General features: G+C 27.2%; 1 protein-coding gene across 15 annotated transcripts in view; it reads left to right on the forward strand.

Moving 5' to 3' along the window:
• The window catches only part of LOC107447618 (uncharacterized), a 156,763-nt gene that overhangs the window by 71,272 nt on the left and 60,272 nt on the right, over positions 1-25,219 (forward strand). For 11 of the 15 annotated variants that reach the window (XM_043039530.3, XM_071186532.2, XM_043039528.3 and 8 more), the window contains one exon: positions 7,564-7,659. In XM_043039530.3, the coding sequence (XP_042895464.1) occupies positions 7,564-7,659 (96 nt within the window). Of the gene's footprint in view, positions 1-7,563; positions 7,660-21,352; positions 21,810-25,219 lie in introns of those variants that run through there. The other 4 variants (XM_043039532.3, XM_071186538.2, XM_071186540.2 and 1 more) reach the window with 3 other exon arrangements.

Below are 25,219 nucleotides of genomic sequence, written 5' to 3' on the forward strand. Positions count from 1 at the left end.
ATTAACTATTTAAAACCTTCCAAGCATTTTGTCCCTAGGTAAATTTTACTAAAATTCCCTGTTATGTAACATTATTGCCCGATATGATAAAAAAAAAAAAAAAAAAAAAAAAAAAAAACAGACTATTCAATGCAAGAAAGCCTAAAACTGACAGCTCGGAAAAATAAACCGAACTAACGCTCTAACTATTTTTAAAAGTACTTCAATTTCACATACACAAAAACTCACTCATAAATAATATTTTGCAAAGAAATAAAGAATTATCATTACTTGCTCTTATAAAAAAAATTTTTTTTCTGACATTACAACAAAACTTACAATTATTATTTATATTTTATGCTATTTTATATTATTTTTTATATTTTATAAATTTATATTATTTTTTACTATATATGATTTTCATAAATAATTTACTTATTGCAATTAAGATTTTATAATTAAGCAATTTCCAGATTATAAAATTCAAGATTCAAAGCAAAATTTAATAAATTTGTAAAAACGTTGTTGTGTGTAAAAACGTCTTTTAATAACAACCAATATTTTAAAACTTCCCACACTAAATTTTATTACGAAAACTAATTATGAGAATTATCTTTTTTTACCTGTTATTTGATATGTATTTTTTTTTCATTAATAAATATTATATACATTAAAGAATCAAGATTGATAAATTTTTCAAAATACTTTAATTCTATTTTTACAATTTATGAAGTTTTTGGAAGGAAAAAAAAATTAAATCAGTATTTTAAAATAAAGTAAATGTCTCTTTCATGCAGTAAGAACATGGAATTTAAAAGTAGACACATTTCTTAGCAATTATTTTGAAAAAACTTATATACGGTAAGCGATTATTGCAAAGTAAGAAATTAATAAATAAATGTTAACAAAATTAACCAAAAATAATCGTTTCTATTTCATGTTGATTGAAGTAGAAAATAATAATTAGAATATTGTATATTATAAATTATTTTTTAAAAACTCGTATGGCGAGCGATAATTGCAATATAAAAAAATAGTGAATAAATTTTTACATAATAACAAAAAAAAATTTTTTTAAATTAAGATCTTTGAATAATAATAATTATTAGTATTCGCATATTAACATCCCACTCTAGAGTAGGCTCGAACCTAGGACGCCGTACACTTGAGGCGAACGCTGTAACCACTACACCACGACTCTTGTTCTGGACAGAGATAATTTAAATTTAAGTATAATGTGTTTTTACGTTATGTTCGTTGCATGTCAAGTAGTGGAAAATTTTTACTTTATTCAGTATTTTGGAAAATTTCTTAATTTTCATCATAGTTTAGTTATATAAGAATTAAAACTCATAGTTCCCTTGTCAGTTACTGATAATGAGCCGACTCAATATTATCAACAAGCAAATATTTATAACCAGTTTAATAAAACAAAAATAATTATAAGTATTAAAAATTAAATATGAATTGTAATGAAAATCTGCAATGTTCAGTTTATTCGAATTCAAGTGAGACGTAAAAGATTATCTTTCTTGGGCTCTCACAGGTTCATCCTTTTTGCTTGAAGCATTTTTACCACTAAATTTACGTTTATAATCCCAAACAATTTACGTAAATATAACTATGCAACAAAACGTCAATTTTTCGTTAATAACACGTTTTTAAAAAACGGTCAAAAAATGGATAAAATGTACACGTTAAAATAACGTATTTTATGTACGTATTTTTAACGAATTATTTAAAGGGAAAATTGATAACGTTAAATTGACGTAATTTTAACGTATACGTTTTAACGAATGAAGAAATGGTGAAAATCATTACGTGAAATTAACGTAATTTTAACGTATGCGTTTTAACGAATGAAGAAATGGTGAAAATCATCACGTGAAATTAACGTAATTTTATCGTATACGTTTTAACGAATGAAGAAATGGTGAAAATCATCACGTGAAATTAACGTAATTTTAACGTAAGCCCAAAACCTTATAACGGACGAACGGATTTTTAACGTTTATTTGCCCTTTCATGCTGCATGGGTAGCTATTATTTTCAACTAATGATTTTTAGTTATTAACTCTTAATAATGACTAGTTACTATCTTTGTTTCTACTTGCTTTGTATCTAGTGCTGGAATTAATTATTGATGGTTATCAAAATGTATTTCCTAGCAGGGAGCAATATGTCCAGAGGCCAGGGGGGGGGCACTATTTATTGAAAATGAAGGACTTAGGTGTCAACCTTTTAATTATATCAACAAAACTTTTGGAATAAAATTTTCGGAAATTTTGGACCAAAGATATAAATTAGAAAAGCAAAATATTTAAATTTAAAGTTTATGTTACAATATATTACAGTTACGTAAAAAACCCAGTATTAAAATATTTATTACTTTCATAGACAACATTTGTGCTCCAGTTGTGTATTTTTTCCATGTACTTAGCACGAATCAAGGAAACGTTTGATTTTTTTCCATGAATGTCCATACACGTATATTTTACTGCAGTTTTTGTAAATTTCAAGGCGGCTTTCCAGTGACTGTAGCCACTAATGTTTCAAATCATTTATCGACTGCAACTTGACAGATGCTTCAAGGTGCCCAAGTTTTAAATTATAAATTTAAGTGAAGACTTTTATAGCTAATTTTTTTTTAATGTACCATTCAATTTTGAAAGATTATTTAAAAACTGAACAACTTCTAAATCATAAAATGACTTGATACTCGAATGTTACACGATAGTTCGTATAATTTTAATTTTAAACTATAATGTCAAAACTATACTATAAATTAAATTTAAATGCTATTTAATTTATAAAAAATTATTTGTGAAATAAATAAATTCTAAATAATTGAATTACTTGATACCCAAATATTTTACCACAGTTCGTGTAATTTTAGTTAGTACTTCAGCATCGAGTTTTAAACAATGAAGTAGGAACTTAACTAATGAAATATTTTACTTTTTAAAAATTACTTTAAAATTAAACAACTTTTCAATTATTAAATGACTTGATACAGAAATATTTAACTATAGTTCGTATAATTTCAGTGAGCACTTCGAGTACACTGAGTTTTAATTATGCCAATAAAATTACATTTATATACCATTTAATCATTAGTTATATACATTATAATTTTAAAACAAAACAACTTCTTAATAATTAAACTGCTTGATGCACTAATATTTCTGATTTTATTGCTACTGCGTGTTATTTTAATATAAGTGCTTCAAGTACAGTGATTTTATTAATAAAAATATAATAATTTTATTAGTAAAATTAGTTTTTTACTAGTAACACCGAGAATACCAATAAAAGTATATAAAATACACCAAAACATTTGTGTTGAAATACCGTTTCGTTTCTTATAGATTCCTGAAGTATTAGAGCGAAAGTATTTCTTTATATGCATTTAAATAAATTTCAATTTATATCTTTAAAAATAAAACAGTGGAACAAAGTCATTGAATTTTTGTCTTACGTTATTCTTAATGACATAATTCTTTAACCTTTCTGTAAACTAGACATATAGTTCTATGAATTTTCGTAAGTAATGGGGAATTAAAATATTGATGTGGCTGATCTCAATACAAATGAAACTATTAATTAAATTTATTTCACTTTTTGCTTGTCAATATTCCAATAAAAACTGAAGGAACGATAATTTACATCCGCGGCGCAATGCCAGAATTACATTGTTTCGAATTAAGTTTCTAATTTTAAACTTTTTATCCTTTGTATACGACTACTTTGTAACTGATTGATGAAGAGAAGGGGAAAAAAACTGTCTCTGAATTTTAAAAATTTTTCTACTTAATTCGTTAATAGCGAAATGACTATTTTGAGAGGTGTTTAATTCTAACTAGCAGCAATTTAGTGGACTTGATATTATTTAATGGGAAAGTCATAGGTTGATGTATCGTGATAAAAATATATGTATAATGACAGTTGAAATGCTTTAACTATTTTTAAAGCTAGGTTGAGTTAAAATCTGTTGCTAACATCGCTTAGAATTTTACAGTAAGTAATAGTGTTGCTGTCTCGTTTTATGATTAAATGTTTAATTATTAATATGAAAGTTATAAAATCTAAAAATATAGAAGGGAAATTTTTTACTTTGAGTTTCAATTTTCTGCTGAAGTGCTAAACTTTTATATATTATTACTATTGTTTTACTTTTAGATGTATATATGTCTAGGGTTTTTAAGAAATTCGAAAACATTGACAATAATTCCTTCTCTTTTCTAGTGTTAAGTGATTATTCAAAAAGTGTACTGTGTTCGAAAAGTGATGATTTTAATTCCTTCATCTTTCTAGTGTTAAGTAATTATTAAAAAAAAGTGTTAATCCCTGTTTTTTAATGTTAAATAATTAATCCTGAGTTAAGTAAATAATCAAATAAATGTATTTGTAGTTGTAGAATATCTTTCAAAGCTTCTAATTTCTTGTCTTTTTCCATGGCTTCAGCTGAGGGATTATATCCCCAATGCTAAAAGCTGCTGCTCTTTTTTCGTACGGATTTCACTTAACTTTTTTATATTGCTATTAAAGACTTTAACTTTTTTATATCTTTTATATATTGCCCCAGCGATTAAAGAGGCGGAAAAAAATCGGGAAATTACTTACGGAGTTACACTTTATTTCTGAAAAATTCCGGTTAAGAAAATGGAAAATATTTAGTGTCTAAGAGTTAGGAAACACTTTGCAGAGTTATACTTTATTTCTGTAAAATTAATATTACAGAGGTGAATGAAGTATATGAATAAAAATAGGAAAGTAGTTAATATTTCAATTCTGCGAAATTTCTGAGTTTTTTGTGAATACTTTTTTGTATTTTCACAAAAAATTTCCGTTCTTAATTCTCTGTAATTTTTTTCAGACTCTTGATAAATGACATCCAGTAGTCTTATATGAAAATTCTTATCAGCATTTAAACACAATGTTTTCTCAGTTTTCTTTTCGAATGAATTTCTATGGTCACGAATGCTATTCATTACGCTTTCAAGAACTTCTAAGTCTTTATTTCATGGAATTATTCTTAATCATTCAACCTGTCAAAAAAGCACCTGCTGACAATTTGGCAATAAATTTCATGGTGCACTGGCAAAAGCTGTGCTCCTTCTCCATCCTACACAAATACGCTTTTGTGTATCGCTTTTTGGAATGATCATCTTGGAGAACTAAAGTTTGCCTGAAAATAACGGACTTTTTCTTGGCGTGTTTTGTTTTTGTGTACTAAAATCAGTTGTACGTAATTGCATCTTATTTTATTATTAAAATGTGTAAAGGTTTTAACGGAATAAATTGGTGTACTACGCTTAAATTGCTGGCAAATTGATTTTTTTGCATTCATATTTTTATTTTGCATTAGATATGTAATTAAGAATAAAATACTGTGAAAGAAGTGACTTTTAACTCCTTAATGACTACATCACAATTTTTAAATATTTTTTTTGTATTAATTACAAAAAATCATGAAATAACTAGACAAAAAAAAGCATCCTGTCTAAATGCAAATATTTATACAAGATGTTATTTTTGAAATTTTTTAAATTTTTTTTAAAAATTTTGGTTTAAAATTTGAGAAATCAATTATCAATGCAAAATGCAAAAAAAGGACTATTAAATTTAAAAACTATGCGATATTTCTAAAAAAGTTTTCTTGCGTTTTATTTGTTACCGTTAATGAATGAAATGCCAACTTTCTACAAAATGGCTGGTTATTCTATGGAATGTCTAACATATTTTATGCGTTACATATGAAATATGAGTGCCATTTTGTACTTAGCCTATAGTATGCTTGTTGAATTTTCAACAGTTATTCTATAGAACAACTATGAAATGTTTGAGATATTAATAGTTTCATACTTTGCTGGTTTGTCATTATATTAATTCTATAGAATGGCTTGGCAATGTGTGAAATATTAATCAATTCATATTTTGCGATAGATTTTATGCATTATATTGAATTTGATTATTGAATTATTCTTTAGAATTCTATAATTACTCGGAATTTTTTAAAATGCCAGATTTTATACACCGACAACAAAATATGTACTAAAGTATTTACTGAATAAATATAACGAAAATAATAAATATTTTTTGTTGTTTTGTTAACGTAACTGGTATTGTGTGTCATGACATGTTATAAATAAGGCGCGATTTTATTTTTATTTTTAAATTTTCTATTTTATCTTCAAAGTCGAACTTATCGAATCTCAAAAAACCCCGTTTTAAAGCATTGTAATCATTGGCGTAGTGTCATGAGGTTGGGACACTTTCTCCTAACTATAATTTGACAAAATTTCAGAATTTTTGAAACCACAAGGAACTAAATGTTTTAGATGTTAATGTTCAAGAAAATTGTATGATTATCACTTTCGTGTACGTTAAATTTGAAAAAATATTTAATGCTTTTTATTGAACGGTTTTAATATACAATTACTATTTAACAATTATATTTATGAGTTACTGTGTGAAATTAATGAAACAAAAGTAACGTTTTGTAATTATAATAAATTTTTCCAACTTAGTTTAATAATTTTCTTTTTTTTATTATGTATGATATTATTTTTTTATTTTGTAATGTATGCGTTCACGGAAACAATATCCTGTTTGAATTTGAAATTTATTTTCTCATTTGTTTAAGGTTTAAATGCCTGTGGAAATTTTAATAGAGAACTATTTTTAATATCTTTTTTCCCTGTGTACCTCTTATACAGTGTTCTGAGTTTGAAAAATCTATGATTAGAGATAAGTGCATGATATCTTATTTTATTACCGGCGTTGAACTGCTGATCTAATTCTGAGTTAACGACTATCAATGTTCAACTTCGTTGCCTTGGAATTTTGAACCCAACCCTGAAGACCAGAGAGCTCCTGGATTTGCGACAAATTAGTGGAGGATTACTTGAGGGAGGATTACTTGATGGAACTTCGTGGAGGATTACTTGATGGAACAAAACCCACATTTTCGTTACATAGAGAGGAAAACCACCTAGCATTTTCCACGGTTAGCCAGACGGTAAGGGGATTCTAACAGATTCTAACTACAGCTGAGGATATTTCACGTCAGAACTGTGAACAGTGAGAATTTGTATCGACAGGCTACAGCTAGGATTCGAACCTGGTTCACTTCATTAGAAGGCGAACGCTCTATCTCTTCAGCCATAACGGCTCAATAATGCGTGACATATTGTTTGACTTAAAGTTTTTCTATCTATTTTTTGGGTAAAAAAAGCTGCGTCCACCTCTCCCACAATTTATTTTTAATATTACGACTTCTTTGATTTTTTAAAAAGATCGAAGATGGAAGCAAAAAAAAATTGTAATTTCAATTCTACATTTTTAAGAAATCAATGTAAAAATGAGTCATTTTAACATAAACTGGATCGGATATGTAATAATGTGTTTTCTTGTAACGTATAATATTGCATTAATCCAAAAATTACTTTATTCGTATCATCTAACATTGGTTTTAAAATGGAGCAATTAAGTTTCAAAGTATGATTTGTTAGTAAATCATGCATTCAAAAACATCTTGCGTTTAAATTGAGTGTATTAATATAATCAAAACATTTTTTTTAGATGTTAATTCTTGGTCGACTGATTCGACGAGTACTGGATCAACAACGATACATGTCAGTTCTTTAAATTCAGACGAACTATCAAGTTCTGATGGAGGTATGAAAAAAAATATTATGCATATATATTTTCAAATTATTGCTTAAAAGTATAAATGTGTTATGAAATTAAATTAAATATTTTATTCCCTTAAATATGTGTTTACGGAAATTAGTATTTCTCTTGTTTAACAAATATATCAAATGAATTCAATATATTTTAAGAAAAGTAGTCTTAATATTTTTGTATAATATATCTGAGTTTTGCAAAGATATGTAGCTGGAAATATATACATGGATAGGTAATATATACATTGTATTATATAGGTAATGTATGCATGGATTACTTTGTTATAGAGTACAAAACAAACTGATTATTTGTATTTATTCAATTTTGGTACACAGTAAAAAATTCCAGATTGCTGTAAAAAGTACCGTCACTCGGGGTGTCGATATTTTTTATTGTAAAATTCACTTTTCCGGAACATGTTTCTGTACAAAAATCTGATATACAGCAATTCTTAAATTAATAAATGCTAAATTACCATAAAATCACTGAATTAAAATAAATATTACTGTAAAAATTATTGCATAATATTTTACGGTAAAAATGGATTTTACGGATGATGCACACAAAATATCTGTACTCTGTACCATAATTAAATCCAGATTTTTTTACTATAAACAAGTAATAATTTCACAATTATAAGTTTATTGTCCTATTATCAAACTGGTTTCGCTAATAACTCCTGCATCCTCTTGATAAAAAGCTGCTCTATAAGCAATCTTTATTTGGAATTAAAAAGTTTGCTTGCAACGAGCTAAAAACTATTTTAGAGTTATGAAAATCGACAAAAGATGGAGCTTCTTTCAATATTGATTTAGAATCTTGGATTATAGTGTCTCGATAAGACAAAATATCTTATGAACTCAAAATATTGTAGAAATAAGATATAAGAACTTATTATTTACTATAGCTAGTTGACTGCTGAATTCTATTTCGTTAGATCTTTATACTCTATTCTAAATAAAAAATCAGTTAAAGTTGAACCATATTATTAGTATCGTGAATATTTATGCCGTGCATAGTTGTTAAAATCTTAATAAGGTGTTGAATTTAACTATGTGTTCGTTAGAATTGAGCCATTATTAAAGTGTATAGAGATTAAGAAGGATTAAGAGCTCTTTAATGATTTTGGTAAAATTAATAATAAAATATGATTTTAAAATATGTAATAAAATTTGGTATTTTCATAATGATACCTTAGAGCATAGCATAAAAACTATTTTTTGGTTAAATATATATGTACTTTTTACTAAATGTGTGGTAATTAGAACTATAATTTCTAAAGCCAGAATTTCCGGTAAACCGATACCATATGAACGGAAAAATTAACAAATGAACTGTTTAAATACCGCATTTTGTTTTTAATCTCAAGAATGTTTTCTTTTACCAGAAATGTAACAACCATACAGTTCGGCAATTTCACTAGAATTTTTATCTCCGTTTACCATTAGAAATATAGACCTGACAATTAATAACTTGAATATACATGGTTTTGTACGTTATTCAGCTAAATGGTACAAATTTTACATTAATGACTCCTATTTATGTTATTTGAATGTCATTTATATTATTATGTATAATTATGTTATTTATATGTAATTTAATGAAAGCGAGTAAATTACATATTAATGCTTAGGTTTTTTGAAATATAGTATGTCTCTTAAACGTAAGCATTAAACTTAAACACACTTGTTAATAACTGCAAAATTTAGATTTCTTTTTGAAACAATGCTTAAGGTAAGCGATACTTTGGCTGTTGCGATAACAAAGCACGAGAAAAAAAATCACTAAAGTCATATTTTATGCGTCTATATTTTCTATGAAACTTTTGTCAAATTAAACAAATCTTAACGTGCAGTCATTTTACAAAAAGTAATAATTAGAAATGTAAGAAAGTAAATTTTCTTGAATTTATAAATTCAGAGAAAGTCCTTATATTATATTTATATAAATTTTCTAAAGTATATCTTCCAAAGCATCTAATCTGTTTCGTTCTAAAATAAAAACTATGTTTGTTTTTCTTTCAACGGCTGAAGTAAATAATAACCTATACTCTATTCCCGATTTGGGAGAAAATAAGTAGGCGGATGATACAAAGCAGGATTTCCCGCTTTTGCTCCAGATTTAAACTATTTTTAGACCCAAGAAAGAAAAATATTTACGCGCAATTTCATCTTTAAAGGAAAAATATATAATTTTAAGTAATGAATTTATGAATCATAAATAAACTCGTATATTTTTTAAAATAAACTTGATTTGTACAACAATGGAATATAAGTAAAACTGAAAGCATTTAGTTTTGAGTTTTTTTCCATATTTTTAAATATGTTGGTAACAATTATATTGTCTATTTTATTTTTTGAATTTTTCTTTTGCGCATTTTGTGATAGTCTTTTAGCATACTGTGGTTATTTAAAACAATATATTAATTTTGTTGTTGAATTACGTTCCCTTAAATAATTACACACCACTCAAAAATATCAGTCTAGTTTATTTCAGTGCATTTGCATTTGTATTGTTTGGTGACTAGGTTTGGTTTACACCAACTATTTTTTGATCTTGAAATTAGCTTATTCTAAGCATTTACTACAAATCAAAATTCACTTAAATTTGTTTAGAGTTGGAGTGAGTATAAATATTTCTGAATTCAAAATTTTGTCACTGATGTTTATTATTTTTTTAAATTTCTGATAAAAGGACTTTCTTATATTTTAATAAAGTTTAGAAATTTCTGCAGAGAGCAAAATAGCTATTGAATTACCTGAATAACTTTTGATCAATTTATTATACTGTCCTTTTAAAAAATAAAGGATTTTGCCAGTTTCTTCTGGTCTGCTGGTTTAATTAAAATTCTCCTGGTTTTGTATGTTTCAGAAAATTCCCTAAAATTGAGTAAGTTATCTAAAAAAATTTCTACTGAAATGGAATTTTTGTGCAAATTATTGCTTGATTGCTAGAATATCTAAATAAGTATTACTAATACACAATGAAGCGAACCTCATTTATAGAAATCAGTTCAAAACTTTTTATTCTAAAATGTTCAGTTTGCTTTTATTCAAAACTCTCTTTTTAAATTAATTAAAAAAGTCTTTTAACCATCTTTGATGAATTAAATGCTCATTAATATTCGAGATTATGAGTAACATAATACATAACGTTGCAAGTATGTTTATTGTCAATCATAATTGGAAAATATTGTAGTTTTTCTATTTTGATGACTGTGAAAGTCCCTAAAATTCCCCTATGTGTAAAATATTTAGTACATTATGCAACAATAATCATGAAATTTATATTATTTCGTAAAACTTACTGTATTTTTTCCTATCCATGTGGACAGCTATGAGTGTATAGCAAATAAAGACAAAAAACTTATTTTTTCTTTAAAAAAAACACCTTTTTCTTTTCCCATTTTTGCGTACACACAGGTACGATTAAAATAGATCTGCATAGATCGACACATGCAAACTATTTCATACAAAATATTACAATTGCACGCAATTTTTTTAGAATTAACAAATGTTATTGATGAAAACTGTGAAATAATTTTGATAATTAAAAAGTGAGATTTTTGAATTAAAATGTTATTGTTAACTTAACTGATTTTTTAAAAAAACGATTTAAATGTTTATTTATTAAATTTATAACAGAAAAATAATTTTAACTACTCATTTAAAGTTATGTTTCATAAATTTTCATCCTCTTTATTGATATGGATCAATTCTCAATGAGCATATGACTCATCGCATTACTTAAAAATCGTTGTTTTAAAGAATTTTCAGCAATAAAGACAATAATAATGCATTTAAGCTAATTAAAAATATTTCTCTTTTTTATCATCTTCTAAAATGTTTACAAGATTAATTACTTCCGTTATTACGAACTTTAATATGCGTTTTTAGATTTCTTGTCAAAAATGAAATTAAAAAGTTATTCATATTAGGGTAGCAAATAAATATTTCAGTTAGGAAAAACAAAAGCAGTTTTGAAATTCTAAAATTTACTCCAGTGTGCGCGTAATTGAAAACCTCAAAAACTTTTTGATCAACGAGGAAAACCGAGAGAATTTGAAATTGTTTGTAGCATTATTTGTTTCATCAGGCAATCAAACTGGTTATGTTATTCTTAGCCCTTCTCAGCTGAAATTCCTATAATTTGATAGAATTTTTTTTAAATTCCTCACTTCAATGCTAATTTTCGATCTCCAATACATTTTAATCAAGAATTCTAAAAATACATATTTATGCCGCCATTTTTTAACGTCATATTTTGAATCATTTGTTAAAAAAATTATGAGTAACAATGGGTTTTGAGGTCAGGATATGGCTTTAAAAGGGTATTCAACAAGGTATTTTTATCAGGGTATGGAGTTGTCCTTTGTAACAAACTAATTAATAACGCTCAATTATGAAATTTAACGCCCATTTATGTTTTTCAACTAACCTCGATGATTGTTTTCAAGTCTGGTCTTTTTTGTATTGTTCCTATAAATGTGCACTTGTATTCTGAATCTTTTGCATTATCTTAGATGACCCCTTCGGGGGCGGATAGAGTTAGGCTTAGTACATATCTTGAATTCAAAAAATTTATGTTCTTTAAAATGATTTTTGTAATTTCGGTAAAATAAAGCAACAAGAGTCACGGTGGTTCAGAGAGTTTTCATCTCTCGAAAAGATGATCTAGGTTTGAATCTCAACGATGGCTGGTCGGTAAGAATTCTGCTACCGACTCGCACCGAAGGCAGTGCTGACTTAAAGTGTCCTCAGTGGTAGACGGATCGTCGGTTACAGGGGTCTGTTTAGAAGAAATTTGGGTCCGTTAACGGACCCTTCACAAAATATCTTTTCATGAAAGCGGACCCTTCACAAAATATTTTAACTTAAAAACGGACCCTTCACAAAATAATTTATTTTTTAAGCGGACCCTTCACAAATTTGTTATTCTTCATTATATTTTTGTTAATCGAATAAACCCTTCCCAGGAAGCGGGGGGGGGGGAGGAAAGACAGATGTAAACGAACAAACTTTTGTCTTCGGCAGACGCTTCTTCCTTTATTCGTCCGAAATGAATATTCTGCGTTCAGCAGTATAGGCTAAATACCAAATATTTATATGTTGCATCGCTAATTTAGTAGCTGCAATTGCTGTTTATTTTTTAAAATTTAATTTTTTTAATTATAATTTTGCATTGTTGAGCATGATCTTGTATGCCTTTACAATTTAAAAAATCCTTGAAAAAGTTTTTTTTGCAATAACGGTTCCTATTTGCACAAATTCACAAAAGCGGACCCTGGTTGAAAGAATGTGACTTAACGTTTATTTTATATTCACAAATTGCGAGTAATTTTTTCACAATTTAACAAAAACGGACCTTTCACAAAATGTCTGGACAGACCCCTGGGTTATCATGGAGAACCCTGGGTCTCCATGATATCGGGCTAAACGTAAGAGGATTTTCTTGGTTTCTTTTCCACATAACGCAGGCTCGAGTTAATTCCATCAAAAAGTCCTTCACAAAGGCTTGTTTGTTCCAATGCTTGATACTGGAGTTTTCTGGATTGGGTTCAAAATTACAAGGTTACGGAGGTGAATATTGATAATTGTAAACCCAAAAGGAATCGGCTATTTAGCGCTTGTTATAAAATAAAAAAAAACTTTTTTTGGTAAATCGTATTTTCCGTGGGCTACACTTGACTAGCCAGAGGGCCGCTTTCGACTCGAATTGACAGCATTACGTGACACATTCATGGTCACAGTTGTATCTCTTATAAATGAATTACAGTGTGCGGAGATTTTGGATTAACCGGAAACTTTTACAACATTATCCGGAAGCTCTTTTAGGTGCCTTTCCTATTGCTCTTAAACTCATTTTTGATAATAAAGGGTGTGAGCTTTTGTCATTCACTAGTTTTTGAAACTATAAAAGGATACAATTTTTACTGTCCAGCAATTTAGCCTTTTGCTACTACGATTATTCAACTGTTTTGAAACTATTTCCTTTTTCTCTTCATCTTGATTTCATAAAAATAGCGAATTTTCTGAAAAAATTAACAAATAAAAATAAAATGAAATAAAAATAAAGAGAATAAATCACCGTTTGTTAACTTATGCCAAATTTTTAAGGCTTAAATGTAGTTGCTACGCAAGAACTTATTTTTTGAATTATCTATCAAAGTTCTGTGTTAATAGGGCTACCAGTAACTTAAAAAAAATTTATTGGAAACAAAATTTAAATTTCCGTAGTTATTTTGGGGAAGTTATAAGTTAAGTTTTATTTAAAACATACTTTTCAACTATTCCTTAGTTTAGTAATATATTTACAGAATTGACATTTAAATATTAAATGAATAAGTGAAACTCTTTTTGTGTTTTAAAATGGGCAATAAAAATTAGAAACTACAATTTTCCTTAGAGTAGCAGTGCTTTAAGAAATAATTTTTGAGCAATCAATTTTAACAATATTGAAAAAAAAATTCCTGTGGTCTATTAGAAAATTAAATGTAAGGAAAAATTTATACACTTGCTTTTGTTTTGGGTTTAATATATTTTTTTAAAAAATCAAAACATATTTTTCAATGACAACTACAAAATATACTTCTGAACTACTTTCCATTAATTAACCATTCAAATATATTATATATTGAGAACCAGTAGTCGGATATTTTCAATGGTTGAATTAATATTTTTTGCTTTTTACTTACTGGCCCCATTTGAAGATCTTCAATTTACTTTAAATATCACACTTAAATTTATGGTGAACGATTGGTTGCCTTGTGTGAATTATCTATAGCATCTTGAAATTATCTTGCGTGAATTATCTATCTGTAGCCTCCTAAATGCTTGGAGAAACCGAACGACAAATTGAATATTTATATATGTCACCGCTTAAGCTCCTAAGCTGTGGCCGGGATAGCCTGGTTGGCAGGGTGCTGGATTCAAGTTCGTGTGACTGGGTGTTCGAATCCTGTCGGCCGAAGATTCCCCGTGTAGTAAATGGTGACTAGTGCACGTTAAATTTATTGCGTCACAAAGTCCTCCGTGTTCCCATAACAAACTATACCTTTGGGGGTGCTGAATTGGAGATTGGTCATTTTCTAGTTCAGGACAAAATTACAATCTGTAGATGAATAAATGGATGTTTGAATGGGTTCGCCTTATAAAACTGGTGTGACGTTTGTGTGTGGCAGAAGTCAAATTCCTGCCCATAGATAGCACCAATCGACAAGAGCAATCGCACCTCCTCTGCCTTTATGGCCGACTACAACAACAACAACAGTTGTAAGCTGATTTGCTTAGTTAAAGGCTAACTGATTTGCTCAGTTAAAGGGCGAGAGAGTTTTTCGAATTTTACCCAGATATTGTGTACATTAGCGGTTTCTGTATCGTTAAAGCTCAAAAATTTGTTTCTTTCATTCTATCGATTAATTTGTTGATTGTTTGGTTGAATCGATAGGCTTGATTCCTTGGATGGTAAAGAATTAATAAATGACATTATGTTAATTTCTTCAATTGTAATAATATTTTCAACCATTAAATTATTTTTATTATAGTTTGTAAAGTGATTGAAGATTGATTCTGTCAATTAATGTGTTGATAATTTGACTGTAGTAACACAGAAAAAAATAATAATTGGAAAAATAGCATAAAAAATTGGAAAAAAAATATATATCGGAAAAAAAGCACATTGCAAAAAAGCACTGGAAAACAAGCACCTCAAAAGTGTCTATGCAATACTACTAATAACAGAATTATTTAGTTTTGATGTGAAAATTTTTTAAAAAGTTTATGACTGTTTAATGGCATATGAATCTAATGACCAACTAATGTTCATGACATGACCTTACGATCAATATACGTGTATCTGTAGGATTTTTGACCTGAAGTAAGTAAAAGGGTAAGTGTGAACAAGCAATAAAACTAATTATTTATACTATTGCTGCTTTTGTAATGAGAAAGTATAATCAAAGTGAAGCTGATATTATTCCAAAAATACAGTCTGAAGTAAATAATCTTATTTTTTTAAATTTTTTATTTATGTTAATTAATGTACGTATTAATTTATAATTAATTACTGAACCTTATTCCGACTAAATAAAAAAGAACTGTTCCAATAACAAGTATATTTTCAATATTTTTTGTTAAAATTTTTTTTATTAAAGTAAATTTGATTTCTTTGCAAAATAATAGTAAATCTCAACTGTGATGCAATAGTAGCATTTTGGAAATACTCATTTTATAAATACAATAAAAGAAATGAAATTCTACAGATAATTATTATTTTTATTTATTATTATTAAAATGTGTTAAAACATTAGTTTCTTATAAATTTTCCAGTGGACAAGTATTAATTTAAAATATTTATAAAAAAGTATAGAGAAAGATACGAAGAAAGTTTGTACTCAAAATTAATCTAATTTAGTAATGATATATCCTAAAAAGTGATTTTCTGATGTTCTTTTCCCCAAATGTTCCTCCTCCCTGTGCTTTTTTTTCGGTGCTTTTTTCTCCAGGTGCTCTATCCACTTACCGACTTTTCAGACAGCGAAAAATAAATAATTAGTATTATGTTAATTCAAAAGGGCAGAAACGTTGTTTTAGCAGGGATCTTATTTTCACTGTCACGAGTGCCTAGTAGACAATGTGCAGATTATCTAGGTATTTAGCATATGAGTGTTATAATATGAAATAATTTTTTGCGTTTTAAATATTCACTGTAATTAATCAGAACATTGGCTAGATAATCTAGTATAAAATAACTTATCTAATTTTTTCCCTTTGGCGGTACTATACATGTATAACATTAAATATATTAGAGATGAAAAAAATTGAAATGAGTAAAACACAACTTGTTTTCTTTTTCTTTTCTTTCCTTTTTTTTTTTCATTGTAAATACACAACGTTGACAGCTCTTCAGTAACAGTTTCTGAACCCGTGTAACGGCGCCTCACTTTTTTTAGGCATTAATCTTTTCCCCTGAAAAAAAATTGAATGAATGAAGATCCCTTTCCCTCTCCCCCAAACAAGTGTCGCACATTGTGTTTACGTTTGGCGACGAAAACCATGGAGCAAGTGAAAGCTGTTTCTGTTTATGGGTGTTAGAATCGGAGGTGGTTGATGGGTGGGAAAGCAGAAGGGGGAGCTCCCGGGCTCGGATTCCTGGATTCTAAATATAGGCAGGATAAAAGAGAGTTTCCATCTTCTTTCAAAAGTATAACCACTGGGCCCGTGTCCAATCTTTATGGGGTTGCTGATGGCAGTTTAATCCGCCAAACGTGTCGCCAATTTCAGGTGACATTTATGCATAAAATCGGTGACTAGAAAAGCCTGAAACAAACAGATCCAGATAAAATTATGGTAAAAATTATTGGCACCCTGAGGGCTGGTACTTTTCTCCGTAAAATCCCCTTTTTACTATGAAATTGCATGGAACAAAAAAATTAAATTTACTGTAATATTTACTGTAAAATTCACTGAATCACTGTAATTAAATCAATTTTTCTATAAGAATTATTGTATAAACTTTTACGGTTAATTTAACGGATGTTGCACTCAGGGTGCCAATATTTTTTACCGTAATTTTAACTGAAATTTTTTGCTGTTTTCTGGTATAAATAGTACATGATTAATGATATTCAACAAAAAAAATATAATAATAAAAGCTCAACATTTATTTTGTTATTTTTTTAATCATTAATATTTACATTTTATGTATAAAGTTGTAAATTATTGACAAATATTTCTTGTAAAATTTTAATATTTGAAATTATACTATTGATATTTTAAATTTAAAATAATTATTTTCAAATATTTTATTTTCATATTTCTTTTTAAATATTTCACTGCATTAATCTTTTTATTGAAAAAACTGATTTTAATTTAAACTTTATTAAAATATTAATGTTAAAAAAGTTACGTCCTGCCTAAACCTCAGGCGTAACATACAGTTTGACCTTTCTTTATTCATAGTGATAAAGGAAATTAAAGAATCATTCTATATTTGACATTGATGATTATTCTTGTCTATAGTATCGCAACAGCTATATGCCCAACTATTTTAATTTAAAATCTGATTTCCGGTACTTTATGCTCTCTCAAAATTTAACCCTTTATCGATTTCATTTTTTAACTTAAGATACGTTGGAGTTAGATATGCACATAAACATGTTGGGTTGATTAATTCCATTGAATTAAATTCAACAACAGTTTTTTCTATAAAAGAAAAACCGAATAAACTGAAAATGTGAAAAAACTATTTTATGTTATACAAGACGCTGTCAAATTTACAAATGCAATAACAAATATAATGACTCACAAGAACACATTCAACTACTCAATTGAGGACCATTCAATTGTAGAGGAATAAACGAAAACTTAAAAGGTAAAACGTTTTTTTTTTTTATTTAAAATTTTTCGATACTTATTTCGTCCGACTGAGTACCAAAGCAATTCACACTGTATCTTGGTCATTTGTTTGAATTTTAGCTCATACTGTTTGTAAACATTAAAACAAAAGTGCGAATTGTTTAGTTATGTAAAAAGAGAAAAGAAAAAAAAATCTTCCTTAAATCGAATAAATTAATTTAATATCTGAAATATGCTTCTTAATTTTAATAAAATTTTTATAACTTAAATTGATAGAAATCTCTTTTCTTTATATTCATTTTGCTTGCTGGATGGGAATGGATATGAAACAATTCTTAAAATTAATAATTTGCTTAACCTTTTCAGAACTGGCGTAAGGTAAATGGAAAAAAGAGCACCGAAAAAATGTACCTGAAGTTAAAAATGTAGAGAAAACATGGAAATTAATAAAGATAAATGAAAAGAGTAGACGATAAATTATTGAAATAAAATATTTCCAAAAAATTTAAAAAAAAAATTGTTAGTTACCATAGATTGGGTTGCCCGAAAATGGATGTGTGCAATGTAATAATATTATACTGGATAATTTAAAGTTTGTAATGATAAGGTTGATATTTAACTATGCAATTTTAATGATTTTAAAAAATTAACGTTTATTTAAAAAAACGAAACATGATTTGACCGTTTTAGACAGATTTTTCGTCACGGATTTGCACGTGGTAAAAATATAAATTAACAAAGAAATTTTTAGTAAATTTATTAATGATAACGTACATTTAACTCGATGATTTTATACATAACTTAATTACATTAGTTGGGTATCTATTTTTTTTAAATCAAATTTTGAAAGAGTTTTGTCTATTTGTTTCGTTTTGATAAATAAATGTTACTGCATATTCTTTTAACTCTATTCATTTGATTAAAAATTATATTTAAATAAATGTTTTTAGAAATATTAGAATTCCAAGTAATTAGTTTATTTACATTAAAATTAAAATCATTTCTTTTATCGTATAAGTCAACAAAGCAAATATTTTCTTCTTTTTTAATAACGAAATCCAAAAAAATTAATATTATCATGATTATGAAACAATATTAATTTCTCGGGGTAAATATTATTTAACAAAATTGTATAATCTTGAAAATTAAAGATAATAAAAACATCAATAAATCTAAAAACAAATTTAATATTAAGAGTAAATTTTTTTTTCATCGTAGTGTAAAAATAAGTTATCTAAGAGAGATGTAAAATTAGATCCTTGTGGTATTCCATCAGTTTGAATAAAAATGTGTTTTCCATATTGTAAAGATAATTATTAAAAAGACAAAAATTATTTAAAATTTCCCAATAATCAAAATCGCAATTAAGGATAAAGTAAATTTATATAATAATAATAATAACTCAAAAGAACATCTTTTAGTCTAGAAAGAGGAATGCTATTGAAGAGGTCTAGTAATCAAAAATCCCAATAGAATTAATTTTTTTTATTTTTAATAAATTCTAAAATCGGTTGATTATTAGTGATTATTCAAGAAAAACCTTCTTTAATAATATTGGTAATTATATTTAAGTAGTTAGAGGAAATCGTGTTATGTTTAGTTAGTTACCTAACCAAGGAAAGAAGGTAACCAATATATATAAAATAATCAATACGAATGCGGATACGAATATTTGATTTAAAAAAGTGATAATTTCTTACTACGATTACCTAATTCAGACGAAACAATACCTTTTTATCTTTGAATGAATAGAAAGAACGTTGTTTCTCGATAACGTCTTCAGTTATAAAAAATGATAATCTTTTGTATTCTTGTTTAGATTTTTTTCTTTTTTTATGTTAGCATAACTTAAAATGTCTTACTTTTTGGATCACGATAATTACTAGTATTACTTATTTAAATGGTACGTAATTTTGCTGTTTTGTAAATTTTATTAAACAAAATAAATTAAAATAACTGTATATGTTTACCAGTCATAGGATTTTAATTAATATTTGTTTTCTCATAAGAGGAACTATTTCAGACTATTTTTATATTGTAATATAATTATAAAATGAATATGGCAGTTTTTTTTAAAATTTTAATTTTTTGTTTTTTGTTGTTGTTCATATAACATAACGTAGTTTATGTTTATGTGCGCGTTTGTTTTTTGTTCATTTTTTCTCATATTTTTGAAATTATTAGGAAAAGATATTTATATTTTGTATTTCACTTAAAAAGTCTAATAGCAATTAATAGTCTTACTGCTAAAATAAACCTGCTGCATTTTTGCATTTTTGTAAAATCTAAAGAGTAACGTTTTTAAAAATCTAAGCAATAGAAAATAAATGTTTAAATGCTGATGTTTTCTTTTTCTTTTAATGTTTTCAATTTATGCAACAGGTATATCAAAATATTTTCTGGTATCATTACAGTATTAATATGTTATTCTGAATTATTAAATTATTTTAATATCGAACTTAATTCAAAAGTTGAATAAAATTTTTTATTTGATCTAACATTAATAATTTTAAAATAATTATAAATTAAATAATAATTTTAAGTATTAAGTTCAATTAGTTGAATAATATCAAAACTAGCAGAAACTAATCACGAAGCTTAAAACCTAATAATTTTAGTAACACGGCTAAAATATAAGATGTAATTAGTTTTAGATGTAATAAGATGTAATTAATTTAATTAAACTATCGGTAATAATTAGTTTTTATTAAATTGATAAATAATTTCAAATGTTGAATAAAAAACATTCCATTTGATCTAACATTGAAAATTTTGCAATAATTATAAATTAAATAATAATTTAATTTTTTTTAATGCTTCCCTTATGAATATAATTGATAAAAATTTACATAGTGGTAATGTAATTACAGTTGCTGAACTTCATTGTCACATTTAATAAAGATGATTAAAAGTCACAATGTTAGTCAAAAGTTTAAAAACTAAAAATTGAATAAAAACTTAAACTAATTGAAAAATAATAATTGCATAATAGCAAAAACAATAGAAAACTAATCTACTTTAAACTAATAGAATGAAATTTTTAAATAATTTCAAACTAATCATGAAGCTTAAAAATGAATAATTTTTGTGAAAAGTCTAAATTGTAAAGTTAAACGCTTCCACTTATTCTCATAGTTAGTAAATCCTTGGGAAAAAAAATTTTTTTTTTGAAAATAATTCTCCACGAAGCCTTATAGCCGTTTTTTGAAAGAAAAACATGCTTTTAGTAAAAATAAAGCATAAAAAAACAAATGATAAGAGAGATGCTGAGTGATTATAAACTTAGCAATTCCACAACGCCAAACAGGAGAGGCTGCCAAATGTGTTTTCCTCTCAACTTATCTTCTCAGGACTCTTCGGGCACACCCTAATTTCGAACTTTGTTTTAGAGGCCAAGAAATTAGTCGTCAGATGAAGAGGATTACTTCTTTCCCCTCCTAATATACGCTTGTCCTCATCTTAAGATCATCTTCTTATTTTTAATACAAAGCAATCTGACTAATTGTTTAAATCAATATCCTTTTTTTTACCTTAAGGCAAAATGTTGAGTGAAGAGCCTTAAATTGCAAATCTTATCCAATATCGTTTAATACTTGATTCAATTTGTGGAAAACTAAATCCTATTAAAAGAACATGTGAACGAGTGTCATCGCCTTTTGGATTACTTGAAAGAAGTCCTCTAATTTCGGATAATCCACAAGTGTTGAAGTTAAGGACTGGGGGGTAAAATGTTGATTTCGGGGACACCTGTAGGTCCTAGCTTCAAAGCTTCAGCCCCAAATGCCGGTGAGTATGTTGCACTTAAATTATTAATAGATTGGATAAGTGTCTTGTGGCATGCGGTAATACTTATCGCAATTCGAACTTGTTCTTCAAGTGGGGGATGAGGATGTTGAAAAGCGCGTTTGATCCTTTTCCTCCTCTTGTTCTTCGTTCTAATTTAAACACTCCACTTGAGAGTTACTAAATACCGTTTTTCTTGTTTTTTTTTTATCTTTTTTAATTACCAATTTTTTTTCATTAGTTTTAATTCACAACTCTCGTTTATGAAATTATTATTTTAATTTTTATAAGTCGTTTTTACTTGATTTTCGTTCTGTAATTTGAAAATAGGAACCATGGTGCTTTTTGTGCTGGAGGAAAAAGCCCCCTCCCGAAAAAGCACCTTATTAACTAAAATAAAAATTTAATGTCTGGTTCGATTCGAGCCGTTGAACCCGAATTTAATGTAATTAAATACTTCTTTGAACGTAATTCGATATTTTAAAACGAAATTAATTTACAAAGTTTAATTTTAAGTTGACTGGAAAGAACTTTAATGTTTTATGCAACTTCTTATAACGTCTTAGAAAATTAATTAACATGCAAAGTTTAGTTAGAATATTTATTAATATGCAAAGTTTAGTTAGAAAATTTATTTATATGCAAAGGAGGGTTTTTTGATGGAACTAACCCGCATTTGCGTTACATGGAGAGGAAAATCATGAAAACCTCCAATGGTTAGCCTGACGACAAGAGGACTCTAACCTATGATCCATCTACCACTGTGGTAGGTGGAAGCCGGGTGCGGAATTCGTATCGATCAGCCACCGCTGGGAATCGAACCCAGTTCACCTCATTAGAAGGCGAACGCTCTATCCTCTCAGCTAACACGGCTCAAATAATGAGATTAACTAGATTTGCTTGCCGTTTTGGGGTATATATTATTTTTTTGAGTGAATCTAGTCAACATTTATGTTATATGATAAAATAAAGCGCACCTGGAACAGCCAGTTACCAGCCTAGGACGTTATGGGTGTTAAAAATCAATAATTTCCAAACCAACTGCATGATGGCAATGCGGTCAGCATCGTGAATCTGCTTCTTCTAATTTCTATACAAAGCTGGTACCTATTGATCTGAAGCTGTTCTTCGAATTCTGACCCTTCAAAATAACAGCTTCATGCCTAGACCTCTATACCATTGCCGCTAACGTATTTAGTTAATATCACAAAATCCTTTCAACATTTGCTGAACTTTTAAAAAAAAATATTTTTCCCGAAATTTTTCTTTTTAAAGATATTTCTCCATTATTGATCTTTTAAACTGCCGATAAAAAATAGACTCGATAAATATTAATGCAATTTTGTAATGGATTTGTTAGATGTATACTTAAAATGTTGAAACCAACTCAAAAGTTAAGTGAATTCATATTAAGGCGTACTTCGTGGATGGCTTTTTTAATAGAAATCATGAATACCTTCCTCAATTAACACCTTTACTTAAAAATTTGGTTCTGATTTTTTTTTGTTAAAAGTGTATTCGAATTATAAATTATTCGATTTGTAAATTTTTAGTGCATATTCTGTATATTATAATATTTTTAGATTTTTCAACCTCCAAGTGTGGAGCCTTTGGGTAAAATTGTACGGAAATTTACCTGCTGCGCACTGCTTACGTGTTGAATAACGTGGAGAAACTGGGTTTTTGATGCATGAAAGCTTGCAGCTAGAAGTTCAGAAAAAGCCTGGACTAACGCTCAGAGGGTTCATACTAAAAATAAATGTTATGAAATGTTAAAAAACCAAAATTAAGTTCACTAATTTGTCCAAAACGTGAATTTTGAACTAGCTTAAATAAAAATTCTAGGAATTTTCAAGATTTAAGTAACGAACAAATCTATGCAGTTGGTTGTTAGCTAGAAGGATACATAGCTTATTTAAATAATTGAAAATCTAATTTCTGAAAAAACTAAAAACATTTTATTAGCCGATCTACACATTTATATTTATTGCAATTATTTTATTACAATATTTACTTTCAAACCCGTAGTTTATGAATGCAATAGACTTATTTTAACTGCATCTTTCTAGCCTTATTAGAATTCTCTTGCGGGCTCCATGTAATAAAAAATATTAGAAAAAATGGAAAAATTAGAAAATAGAAAAGGATTTAGGCATACTGATCCAAATATTGAACGATTAATTTACTGCAATATTCGTTTTGAAACTTGTAAGATGTTTTATTTATGCAATAAACTTATTACATCTTGTTCTCTTGTGGGTTCTACGTATTGAAATATGTAAGAAAAAATTCCTTAAAATACTTTTATGATTAGATTAATATACTAATCAAGGTAATATATTTTTAATATACGCCGAGTGATTAAAAAGTTTGGAAGCCCTGAAATAGACAGAGAAAACACTTTTTGTTAAATCTAAAAATTATTTGCCCAATCAATTCAAATGAGATATTTGTATTAGAAACATCGAATACATGCTAATATATAACATACTCCAGGATTGAATATGCTCTTTAACCACTTTGAATACATTGAAATTTATTTTTAACAAATATTCACTAAAACTAACACTGTTTTTAAATAAGTTTTTGATAAAAATTATTAACCATTATATTTTGATTTGTTTTTTATAAAGCTAACACAATTTTGAATACTAACAGGTTTTGATTAGTATTAGGTTTTCTTTAACTTTCTGTTAAATCTAAAAATTATTTGTCCAATCAATTCAAGTGAGATATCTGGATTAGAAACATCGAATCTCATCCCGATAGATAACATATTTCAGGATTGATATGCTTTTTAACCACTCTGAATACATAGAAAATTTATTTTTAACAAATATTCACTGAAACTAACACTGTTTTTGAATAAATTTTTGATGAAGCTGATTAACCATTATATTTTGATTTGTTTTTGATAAAGCTAACACAATTTTGAATACTAACAGGTTTTGATTATTATTAGGTTTTCTTTAACTTTTTGTTAAATCTAAAAATTATTTGTCCAATCAATTCAAGTGAGATATCTGGATTATAAACATCGAGTCTCATGCCAATAGATAACATATTTCAAGATTGAATACGCTTTTTAACCACTCTGAATACATAAAAAATTTATTTTTAACAAATATTCACTGAAACTAACACTGTTTTTTAATAAATTTTTGATGAAGCTGATTAACCATTATATTTTGATTTGTTTTTGATAAAGCTAACACAATTTTGAATACTAACAGGTTTTGATTATTTTTAGTATTAGGTTTTCATTTGTTTAGCTTCTAATAATTATACATTTAACGGTAGTTAATGTAGTTGCTGTAAATGTGTCAATTACACATTTTATTACATTTTGCTTTATTAAGTTAAAGATAGGGAATGAAAAAGTATCATTTATGTTATGTATAAGTAGCAATAAA

The sequence above is a fragment of the Parasteatoda tepidariorum genome, chromosome 9, assembly GCF_982258835.1.
Source record: "Parasteatoda tepidariorum strain Cologne lab strain chromosome 9, Ptep-v5.0, whole genome shotgun sequence".
Classification (NCBI taxonomy): Eukaryota; Metazoa; Arthropoda; class Arachnida; order Araneae; family Theridiidae; genus Parasteatoda; species Parasteatoda tepidariorum.